General features: G+C 39.1%; 1 protein-coding gene across 1 annotated transcript; it reads left to right on the top strand.

Moving 5' to 3' along the window:
- The first annotated feature begins 4,610 nt into the window (after positions 1 to 4,610).
- LALBA (lactalbumin alpha) lies at positions 4,611 to 8,007 on the top strand. The gene is made up of 4 exons (XM_047864861.1): positions 4,611 to 5,895; positions 6,467 to 6,625; positions 7,096 to 7,171; positions 7,692 to 8,007. The coding sequence occupies exons 1-4, from the start codon at positions 5,763 to 5,765 to the stop codon at positions 7,750 to 7,752; spliced, it is 429 nt and encodes a 142-aa protein (XP_047720817.1). The 5' UTR covers positions 4,611 to 5,762; the 3' UTR covers positions 7,753 to 8,007.
- Positions 8,008 to 12,292: the final 4,285 nt, after the last annotated feature.

Below are 12,292 nucleotides of genomic sequence, written 5' to 3'. Positions count from 1 at the left end.
CAAAAAAGTACTTGTTCTTTGTACTATTTATAAATACCCAGAAATGGAAAGGGGGAAATATCTCATTCACATTAACAACAAAAAGTGTCACATATTTAGGAATAAGTTTAATTAAAAAGGCACTGAATATGTATAAAGAACACTATAAAATCTTACTGAAGTAAGTAAAATAAAATCTGAATGAAAGAAAAATACATATGTTTTGAGATTAAAGATTTAACATCATAAAAAATTACTTTCTAAAAATTATTAAGTATATAATACACTAACAATGGATTATCTAAAAAGGACTAGAGAATATTACATACACACACACACACACACGCACACACGCACACAATGGAATATTATGCAGCCTTAAAACAGAAAGAAATCCTGCCATTTGCAACAACATGGATGGATCTTGAGGGGCATTATACTAAACGAAATAAGTCAAAGAAAGACAAATACTGTAAAATCTCACTCTTATGTGGAACCTCAAAGCATCAAACTCATAGAAACAAAGAGTAGAATGGTGGTTGCCAGGGGCTGGGGGGTTGGGGAAATGGGGAGATGTTGATCAAAGGGTACAGACTTCCAATTATAAGATGAATAAGTTCTGGGAAATCTAAGGTACAGCATGGTGACTATAGTTAACAATACTGTATTATATACTTGAAGGTTGCTATGAAAGTCAATATTTTTTTAATGTTTATTTATCTTTTATTTATGTATGTATGTATGTATGTATGTATTTTTATAATTTACATCCAAGCTAATTAGCACATGGTGCAACAATGATTTCAGGAGTAGATTCCTTAAGCCCCTTACCCATTTAGCTCATCCCCCATCCCACAACTCCTCCAGCAACCCTCTGTTTGTTCTCTACATTTAAGAGTCTCTTATGTTTTGTCCCCTCCCTGTTTTTATATTATTTTTGCTTCCCTTTCCTTGTTCACCTGTTTTGTATCTTAAAGTCCTCATATGAGTGAAGTCATATGATATTTGTCTTTCTCTGACTAATTTCGCTTAGCATAATACCCTCTAGTTCCATCCGTGTAGTGGCAAATGGCAAGATTTCATTCTTTTATATTGCTGAATAATACTCCATTGCATATATATACCACATCTTCTTTGTCCATTCATCCGTTGATGGACATTTGGGCTCTTTCCATATGTTGGCTATTGTTGATAGTGCTGCTATAAACATTGGGGTGCATGTGCGGCTTCAAAACAGCATGCCTGTATCCCTTGGATAAATACCTAGTAGTGCAATTGCTGGGTCATAGGGTAGTTCTATTTTTAATTTTTTGAGGAACCTCTATACTGTTTTCCAGAGGGGCCACACCAGTTTGCATTCCCATCAGCAGTGCAAAAGAGATCCTCTTTCTCCACATCCTCGCCAACATCTGTTGTTGCCTGAGTAGTTAATGTTAGCCATTCTGACAGGTGTGAGGTGATATCTCATTGTGGTTTTGATTTGTATTTCCCCGATGATGAGTGATGTTGAGCATTTTTTCATGTGTCTGTTAACCATCTGGATGTTTTCTTTGGAAAAGTGTCTATTCTTGTCTTCTGCCTATTTCTTCACTGGATTATTTGTTTTTTGGGTGTTGAGTTTGATAAGTTTTCTATAGATCTTGGATACTAACCCTTTATCTGATATGTCATTTGCAAATATCTTCCCCCACTCTGTTGGTTGCCTTTTAGTTTTGTTGATTGTTTTCTTTGCTGTGCAGAAGTTTTTATTTTGATGAGGCCCCAATAGTTCAGTTTTGCTTTTGTTTTGCTTGCCTCCAGAGACGTGTTGAGGAAGAAGTTGCTGTGGCCAATGTCAAAGAGATTTTTGCCTGCTTGCTATGAAAGTAAATCTTAAATGTTCTCACTACACACACGCATACACACAAATGGTCATCATGTGAGGGGATGGAGATGTTAACTAACCTTATTGCAACAATCACTTCACAGTATATATGCGGATCAAATCACCACGTTGTGCACCTTAAGCTTAAATGTTAATTATATCTTAGTAAAGCCAGAGGAAAAAAAAAAGTGAGAGAGAACATGCAAATGTGGCAAAGTGTTGACAGTGGGTGAATCTCCATGAAGGCTATATGTGAGTTATTACAGTATTTTTACAACTTTTATGTAAGTTTAAAACATTTTTTGAAAATAAAAAGTTTGATTAATTTTCTTAATAAAAAATAACAAACGGGGCGCCTGGGTGGCGCAGTCGGTTAAGCGTCCGACTTCAGCCAGGTCACGATCTCGCGGTCCGTGAGTTCGAGCCCCGCGTCAGGCTCTGGGCTGATGGCTCAGAGCCTGAAGCCTGTTTCGGATTCTGTGTCTCCCTCTCTCTATGCCCCTCCCCCATTCATGCTCTGTCTCTCTCTGTCCCAAAAATAAATAAACGTTGAAAAAAAAATTTTAATAAAAAATAACAAAGAAGACTTGTCATATCAGATATCAAAATATATAAAATCAATTAAGTCTACTAGGTATTTGTGTTAAAATAGACAAAGATGACAAGTTGAACAGAAGAGGGAACCCAGATAGAATTTCAGATGGATTAAAAATTTTCAAATGAATAGCAAAACAATATGTATGTATATAAATATGATAACTTATAAAAATTTGGGTGGATATATGGTAAACTGTTCATATGAGTTAATGGGACAGTGTATGGCAGGAAAGAAATGAGGAGAAGAGAGAAACCAATCAAAAAAGAAAGGAAAAAAGTACCACCTAAACAAAAAACAGGATGTAAGATTTTATCAGAGGTGTGATGTAAAATTGTATAAATGTGTGCTCATTGATTTTTTTATTTTTATTTTTTAAAGTTTTTATTTATTTAAGTAATCTCTACACCCAGTGTGGGGCTCGAACTCATGACCCCGAGATCAAGAGTCACATGTTCTTCTGACTGAGTCAGCTAGGTGCTCTTATGTTTTTTTAAAAATAGACATTTAAAATGAAAAATTGGGTAAGATTTACATAAAAATTCTATTATGTATTAGTAATTGCATATAAATTTGTTTTAGCTAATATTTGATCAAAAAGGTAAAATCCATTTTAGTTAGTATATTTTAAAATAAGTTGTGAGTTATGATTTACATTTGTATATTTACATTTTTTGTTGATACTATTCTCAGTTCACAAAAGCGAACCATTGGCTTTTTTATGCACAAGAACAGTTATAGAGATAGTAATACAAATACAACAATTCAAAATAATCCAATGTAAATTGCAAGCACGCTTTTGGTGCAGATACAGGATGTGAATCCCTAGTGCTAAGTGACTTTGTAAGGACTTTTGCACAAGCAACCCCCAAAAGAAAAGCACCAATCAAAATCACTCACTCTCCAAATTTTATCTGCTTTTAAAAAATGTTTGTTTATTTTTGAGAGACAGACAGAGCACAAGTGGGGGAGGGCAGAGAGAGAGGGAGACAGAGAATCTGAAGGACTCTCCAGGCTCTGAGCTGTCAGCACAGAGCTCCATGCAGGGCTCAAACTTGTGAACCACAAGATCATGACCTGAACTGAAGTCAGATGCTTAACCGACTGAGCCACCCAGGTGCCCCCAAATTTTATTTGCTTTAAATAACTCTATAATTCAATGAAGAATTTGTCTGAAATTTATGTGTCAAGTCCAAAATTTTGCTTCATTGTCCACTTAGTAGTAATTTATGTGGATTATGGGAGGAAGTAGAACAACGTGAATATACTAACCAGAAGTAATGATCAATGTTATTGTAGATCTAGGATGTTCCTCCAAATGGTAGTCCTTGGCTCTCTCTATAAATTACCACTTATCTACAAACTATAGTTTTGGATGGCAACTGCCAAATGTGTTTTGAAGCAGGTCCTTCTGATTCCTTAATCTCTAAAAGTCCTTCAAATAGGACTGGTTTGAGAAACCTGATTTTTATGACAGCATCCGAGAGAATGAATATAGCTTCCTAGCATATTTCTAAAAAATCCATATGTTGTAAATGTCTCTTCACTGCCTTGATTCAGATCTCAGCCTGCACAGAGAGCACGCTACCTGTCTGGAAAGGTAGCTGTGCTGATGTCTTTCTTCCTCTTTCAGTGCTGTGGTCATTGTTGTTTGGTCTATCTCCAAGAATCTGCGTCTTTCTCTGAATGTTTGTAATTGTTCCCATTACACATCTTCCATATTCTTTTCCAGCTGATCCTCAGATATGCCATTTTACAAACATTTCTAGGGAAATAATCGTTCCTCTTGCCCGAGGCACATTTATTTTTTGCGCTTAGCTGTGCAGACCTGGATGCTGCTTTTTATTGCTTCAGGGAAGGGCAGAGATACAACCAACCAAATTATAGGCAAGCAGACCTAGCTTTCCTTATCTGTCAGATGGTTCAAGGTCATCCTCTACTCCCAGCCATATTCTCAACCATACTTGCTTAGTGTGACAGAATTCCTATTCCTATTCCTGTCCTTCATGTACCCCTCCAATGCCTCTGGGTAGAATGGAGGAGAAATGTTGTAGCAGCCCTTTCATTGTGTTTCTGAACATGTATTTCTTTGCCATCAGGACTTTCTGCTCATCTCTCTTGGCACCAAGATCCTCTACACTCATTTCACTCATGCAGCTTCATATACTGGTTACCCATGATATAGAGAAAACTGTTGGTTGGGACAGATACCCACTTCAATATAAGAAATCAGGTTGAGAGATTGGAATAAAGAGGATGAGCCCTGGCATGAAGGAGGCTAATAGCTATTGGCACATGATTTGAAGCTTGATGCCAGCAAGTTGGAGGAATTATTCAGAACTGGTACCCTCAACTTTACTTGTTCAGGGGCACTGACCTTAAAAAGCTCAGATCCAGAATCTTGTTTTGTAGACTGTAGATATATCTTAGTCTAATCTTAAAGTTCTCAAAGTCCTCTTTACGCTGACTTGGGTTACTCTCTCTTTAACCGTCTGTGGCCAACTCTGAGGCTGTCTACAAGTTTCTATACCCATGAACAAATCTGCTACAAGTTATTAGTTTTGGATTTACATAATGTCTTAATTAACACCAATGTAGTATCTGGCTGTTTAGTGGTAGTGGTGGTTGGTGGTGGAGAGCCTGGATAATAGCTCATAGGAGAGCTAGATACTGTCATACTCTGTTTTCCTGAAGTATAGAAATCTATGGATCCAAGTTATATCAGATTCTTGTAGTCTATGTTGCTATCGTCCATCCCTACTCCTGAGCCCCCAGCCATGAACCACCATGTTAAGGGACTCTTCCTTTTTTCCATGCCTGAGTTGACTGGACAAGTGCCAACTCTGATCCTGGGCTTATGGCATGTAATGACACACACTCCTTTTCCATATTCTGTATGTCTCTAGTGGGGAGGGGGTTTTGCCAAGACCCTTAGTTTATTTTCTGATTGCCTCACTCATATTACCCCTGAGGCCTCCTTTGTTCCCGAAGTAGGCTAGGGACATCCTGCTTCCTAGAACCAAATCTACAAGAAACAAAGGTACGTAACAAAGCCAAATGGGAACAGAATCATGCTTGGAACTCTCTCTGGGCAGAAAACAATAACTGGTATGGACTAGAGATTAGGGGAGGAGAAGGAAAAATGGGGTAAAAGTACGGAAGGAAGCTGGCAGGTTCAGTGTTTTCTGTGTTGGCATGACCAGTCTCTCTTCATCCTCTTCCTGGATGTAGGGCTTGGTGCCAGGGCCCCCGAGGCTTTCTCCACAAATAAAAGGAGGTGAAGCTGTCTGGTGTCCCTATTTCAGGTTCTTGGGGGCAGCCAAAATGATGTCCTTTGTCTCTCTGCTCCTGATTGGCATCATGTTCCCTGCCATCCAGGGGAAGCAATTTACAAAATGTGAGCTGTCCCAGGTGCTGAAAGACATGGATGGCTATGGAGGCATTGCTTTGTCTGAATGTAAGTTCCCTGCTGCCTTGCTTCATCCATTCTTCAATTCATGTGTCTCTCTTTCATCCACCTTTTCCTCTCCACTTTTATTCAATTATCTAATAATCCTTTTATCTTATCTTCTTATCTGTTTACTCTTTTTATTACATTTATTATGTATTTTTCCTTTCTCTCTTAAAAAAATTTTTTTTTTTAACATTTATTCATTTTTGAGAGACAGAGAGACACAGACTATGGAAGGGGCATAGAGAGAGAGGGAAACACAGAATCTGAAGCAGGCTCCAGGCTCTGAGCTGTCAGCACAGAGCTTGATGTGGGGCTTGAGCCCACAAACTGTGAGATCATGACCTGAAGTCGGACACTTAACCGACTGAGCCACCCAGGCGCCCCTATTTTCCCTTTCTCTTATTGTCTGTCCTTTTTGGAACTCTTTTCATTTCATCAATATATTTTGTGCTTTGCAATATTTGGAGATTAGCTAAAGAGCCTTTCTATGTCTGGTAATACAGGTCCTCATTTATGCTATAAATGCATAATTTATAGTCACCTCTGTGATACCTCTTTCTCATCTTTCCCTCAGGGATCTGTACCATATTTCATACTAGTGGTTATGATACACAAACCATAGTCAATAACAATGGCAGCACAGAATATGGACTCTTCCAGATCAACAATAAATTTTGGTGCAGGGACAACCAGATCCTTCAGTCAAGGAACATCTGTGACATCTCCTGTGACAGTGAGTAGCCTCTTTTATCCTGTTCCTCTGTTTTCCTGGAGGCTACCTCTGGGATAATCTTATTTTTGGTGTCAAGCATACTTCTGGCTTCACTGCCTTGTACTCCACTTCAACTGTGGGGCTTGAATTGACAGAATTTTCATGTTCACTAAATCCCCAGGCAGTTCCCAGAAGTTCACAGGTAGATGATCTGAGCTGTCTGGGATTCTTGAAGTCTAATACCCTGCATTTTCAGAGTAAGTCAGTTGATGAAGTTGACAGTTCCTCTGGAGAAATTCAAGAAAAGTGAAGGGAATCCTTATCTTGGATGGGGAACATTATTGTATTGACTTTCTCATATAGAAAGGCAACAGGCATAAGCCTCCAGTTCAGAGAAGGACCAGACCTAATAGATCCAGGGAAGAGGGAAACACATTATCTTTCTGGGTAATACTTTGCTCTCTCATTCCTCTCCTTGCAACTCCTGCCAGAGTTCCTGGATGATGACCTTACTGATGACATGATTTGTGCCAAGAAGATCCTGGATAAGGAAGGAATTGACTACTGGTGAATCTCCATTCTATTTTTTACTTTTCCCTTCTCCTCCTTTTTCTCACTCCTTTAGTCCAGCACTACTGTCCTCTCTTTCTATCTCCTGACCATTTAATTTAGAATGTAGTTTTCAAAACAAAAGTCATTGAGAAGATTCAGGTTTCCGATTTTCCAAGCTTCCCTCACATCACTCCTGTTTAACAATATTCCTAATAAGCATAAGAAAGAGAAGGCTGAGACCTATGGCTCCCTTCACCTCGACGTGGACATCTAATTCAGCTTGTTTTAGTCCTAGACCCTGAAGCAAGCCCTTGATTCCACTGCATGTCTTTTCCAGTCCTACAATTTTTTGGAATTTTAAAAGTGAACCCTACCCCATTAGGTGGCTCAGTGTCCCTTGCCATCTGGCTAGGAATGTCCTTCTTTAATTTTCATCCACACTCTTCCACCTTGACCCTTTTGAGAATAAAGCTAGATGGAAGTTTGGTCTAAGATCCAGTCATCCAACTTGTCCCGTCTCTTTTTCCATTATCAGGTTGGCCCATAAACCACTCTGCTCTGAGAAACTGGAACAGTGGCACTGTGAGATGTTGTGAGTGCCTGCGGTCTTTGCTGTTTCTGCCCTCTGTACATTCCTGGAATGCCTCTCCCCTAAGGCTACCTCAGTTTGCTTCTTTCTACCCCCTTGAAGCTGATTTGTCTCTGAGCCCTGAACTCTGTAGTGACACCTTTGGACACTTGAGAATGATTCTCCAGGAATGTGTGACTGGTACACTGGACTTTTGACCCTTGCTTAGTGCCCCCTGATGGCACTTTAACTACAACAATGGATTCCACCTCTGTCTTGAATAAAGGGCCTGATTTTGAATGGCTGGCTGTATTTTCTTCCTGGAGGGAGGAGGAGGAAGTAGTGTGAGTGGGTGGACACTGAAGCTATAAGTCATAGCCACCTTCCATCTCTACTGAAGAGGAAATAGACTGAACTTAGAAAGATGGAGGTTACTTTCTGTTGCAACTCGATTCAAGAAACTCATTGATCACTAGCATATTCAAGGAACTATAGAAGGAGTAAAAAATTGGCAAAAAGGTCCCTTCCCTCAAGGACTAGTAGGAAAGATAAGATAAACAATTAATAAATAATTATAATGCAGAGCGCCTGGGTGGCACAGTCGGCTAAGCGTTCGACTTCAAGTCAGGTCATGATCTCACGGCTGGTGAGTTCGAGCCCTGCGTCAGGCTCTGTGCTGACAGCTTGGAGCCTGGAGCCTGCTTTGGATTCTGTGTCTCCTTCTCTCTCTGCCCCTCCCCAACTTGTGCTCTGTCTCTATCAAAAAATAAATAAAAGTAAAAAAAGTTAAAAAAATTATTATAATACAAGGGATAATGTCATAGCATCATGAGAGAATTTAGAAATGTGCTCTGAACATTCATAAAAAAATATACTTTACATGGGGGGGGTGCTGTGGAAAAAGAGATCAAGAAAGGATTTATTAAAGGAGTGGCATTTAAGCTGGTTTTGAAGTATGGGTTGGATTTTTGACTGGTGGAGATGTGGGGTGGGAGAAAGACAGCAAAGATAGGGGTGCCAAGAATCTGAAAAGGGTGACCAATGGGTTGACGGAGATTTGAGTCCTAAAGTCTTTTCTGCTACTCATTGATGGTGCAAACCTGGGTATGTCATCTCTGTCCTCATCTTAAGATGAGCTTCCTCATCTTAAAAGGAGGGTTTTGGTTCAGGTGTTGTTTTTTTTTTTTTTAATATCTCTTCCTGCTTTGACAATCCAGCATGCCAAAACTCCAATTTAAAGTACTACATTTATGTACAGATGGTTACCAGAATCATTAAAAGATGCTCAACATTACTCATCATCAGGGAAATATGAATCAAAACTACAATGAAATATCACATCACACCTGTAAGAATGGCCAAAATTAATAACACAGGAAACAACAGGTGCTGGTGAGGATGCAGAGAAAGGGCAACGCTTTTGCACCGTTGGTGATAATGCAAACTGGTGCAGCCACTCTGGAAAACAGCATTGAGGTTTCTAAAAAATTTAAAGTAGAACTCTACAACCCAGAAATTGCACTACTAGGTATTTACCAAAGGATACAAAAATACTAATTCAAAGGGTACATGCACCCTGATGTTTATAGTAGCCAAATTATGGAAAGAGCCCAAATGTGTATACATGTACCATGGAATATTACTCAGCCATCAAAAAGAATAAAATATTGCCATTTACAATGACTTGGATGGAGCTAGAGTGTATTATGCTTAGTGAAATAGGTCAGTCAGAGAAAGACAAACACCATATGATTTCATTAATGTGGAATTTAAGAAACAAAAAAGATGAACACGGGGGGGGGGGAAGGGAGAGGCAAACCAGGAAGCAGACTCTTAAATATAGTGAACAAACTGAGGGTTGCTGGAGGGGATGTTGGTGGGGGGATGGGTTAAATGCGTGATAGGTATTTAGGAGGGTACTTGTTCTGATGAGCACTGGTGTTCTATGTAAACGATGAATCATTAAATTCTATACCTGGAATTAATATTACACTGTATGTTAGCTAACTGGAATTTTTTTTTAATATATGAAATTTATTGTCAAATTGGCTTTCATACAACACCCAGTGCTCATCCCAAAAGATGCCCTTTTCAATACCCATCACCCACCCATCTCTCCCTCCCACCCCCCCATCAACCCTCAGTTTGTTCTCAGTTTTTAAGAGTCTCTTATGCTTTGGCTCTCTCCCACTCTAACCTCTTTTGTTTTTTTTCTTCCCCTCCCCCATAGGTTTCTGTTAAGTTTCTCAGGATCCACATAAGAGTGAAAACATATGGTATCTGTCTTTCTCTGTATGGCTTATTTCACTTAGCATAACACTCTCCAGTTCCATCCGTTGCTATAAAGGGCCATATTTCATTCTTTCTCATTGCCACATAGTACTCTATTGTGTATATAAACCACAATTTCTTTATCCATTCATCAGTTGATGGACATTTAGGCTCTTTCCATAATTTGGCTATTGTTGAGAGTGCTGCTATAAACATTGGGGTACAAGTGTCCCTATGCATCAGTACTCCTGTATCCCTTGGGTAAATTCCTAGCAGTGCTACTGCTGGGTCATAGGGTAGGTCTATTTTTAATTTTTTGAGGAACCTCCACACTGTTTTCCAGAGCGGCTGCACCAGTTTGCATTCCCACCAACAGTGCAAGAGGGTTCCCGTTTCTCCACATCCTCTCCAGCATCTATACTCTCCTGATTTGTTCATTGTGGCCACTCTGACTGGCATGAGGTGATACCTGAGTGTGGTTTTGATTTGTATTTCCCTGATGAGGAGCTACGTTGAGCATCTTTTCATGTGCCTTCTGGCCATCCGGATGTCTTCTTTAGAGAAGTGTCTATTCATGTTTTCTGCCCATTTCTTCACTGGATTATTTGTTTTTCGGGTGTGGAGTTTGGTGAGCTCTTTATAGATTTTGGATACTAGCCCTTTGTCCGATATGTCATTTGCAAATATCTTTTCCCATTCTGTTGGTTGCCTTTTAGTTTTGTTGGTTGTTTCCTTTGCTGTGCAGAAGCTTTTTATCTTCATGAGGTCCCAATAGTTCATTTTGCTTTTAATTCCCTTGCCTTTGGGGATGTGTCAAGTAAGAAATTGCTGCAGCTGAGGTCAGAGAGGTCTTTTCCTGCTTTCTCCTCTAGCTTTTTGATGGTTTCCTGTCTCACATTCAGGTCCTTTATCCATTTTGAGTTTATTTTTGTGAGTGTTGTAAGAAAGTGGTCTAGTTTTAACCTTCTGCATGTTGCTGTCCAGTTCTCCCAGCACCATTTGTTAAAGAGACTGTCTTTTTTCCATTGGATGTTCTTTCCTGCTTTGTCAAAGATTAGTTGGCCATACTTTTGTGGGTCTAGTTCTGGGGTTTCTATTCTATTCCATTGGTCTATGTGTCTGTTTTTGTGCCAATACCATGCTGTCTTGATGATGACAGCTTTGTAGTAGAGGCTAAAGCCTGGGATTGTGATACCTCCTGCTTTGGTCTTCTTTTTTCAAAATTACTTTGGCTATTCAGGGCCTTTTGTGGTTCCATATGAATTTTAGGATTGCTTGTTCTAGCTTTGAGAAGAATGCTGGTGCAATTTTAATTGGGATTGCATTGAATGTGTAGATTGCTTTGGGTAGCATTGACATTTTAACAGTATTTATTCTTCCAACCCATGAGCACAGAATGTTTTTTCATTTCTTTATATCTTCTTCAATTTCCTTCATAAGCTTTCTATAGTTTTCAGCATACAGATCTTTTGCATCTTTGGTTAGATTTATTCCTAGGTATTTTATGCTTCTTGGTGCAATTGTGAATGGGATCAGTTTCTTTATTTGTTTTTCTGTTGCTTCGTTATTAGTGTATAAGAATGCAACTGATTTCTGTACATTGATTTTGTATCCTGCAACTTGCTGAATTCATGTATCTGTTCTGGCAGACTTTTGGTGGAGTCTATCGGATTTTCCATGTATAATATCATGTCATCTGCAAAAAGTGAAAGCGTAACTTCATCTTTGCCAATTTTGCTGCCTTTGATTTCCTTTTGTTGTCTGATTGCTGATGCTAGAACTTCCAGCACTATGTTAAACAACAGCGGTGAGAGTGGACATCCCTGTCGTCTTCCTGATCTTAGGGGAAAAAGCTCTCAGTTTTTCCCCATTGAGGATGATGTTAGCTGTGGGCTTTTCATAAATGGCTTTTATGATGTTTAAGTATGTTCCTTCTATCCCGACTTTCTCAAGCGTTTTTATTAAGAAAGGATGCTGAATTTTGCCAAATGCTTTTTCTGCATTGATTGACAGGATCATATGGTTCTTTTCTTTTATTAATGTGATGTATCACGTTGATTGATTTGCAAATGTTGAACCAGCACTGCATCCCAGGAATGAATCCCACTTGATCCTGGTGAATAATTTTTTTTATATGCTGTTGAATTTAATTTGCTAGTATCTTATTGAGAATTTTTGCATCCATATTCATCAGGGATATTTGCCTGTAGTTCTCTTTTTTACTGGGTCTCTGTCTGGTTTAGGAATCAAAGTAATACTGGCTCCATAGAATGAGTCTGGAAGTTTTCCTTCCCTTT

The sequence above is a fragment of the Prionailurus viverrinus genome, chromosome B4, assembly GCF_022837055.1.
Source record: "Prionailurus viverrinus isolate Anna chromosome B4, UM_Priviv_1.0, whole genome shotgun sequence".
Taxonomy (NCBI): domain Eukaryota; kingdom Metazoa; phylum Chordata; class Mammalia; order Carnivora; family Felidae; genus Prionailurus; species Prionailurus viverrinus.
This window is presented reverse-complemented; position numbering and strand designations above follow the sequence as displayed.

Bases quoted from the DNA above. Each gene is read 5' to 3' on its own strand.
- LALBA (XM_047864861.1), top strand. From the start codon at position 5,763: ATGATGTCCTTTGTCTCTCTGCTCCTGATTGGCATCATGTTCCCTGCC. The intron at 5,896-6,466 runs GTAAGTTCCCTG...TCTTTCCCTCAG, and splicing joins AGGCATTGCTTTGTCTGAAT to GGATCTGTACCATATTTCAT. The intron at 7,172-7,691 runs GTGAATCTCCAT...TTCCATTATCAG, and splicing joins AAGGAAGGAATTGACTACTG to GTTGGCCCATAAACCACTCT.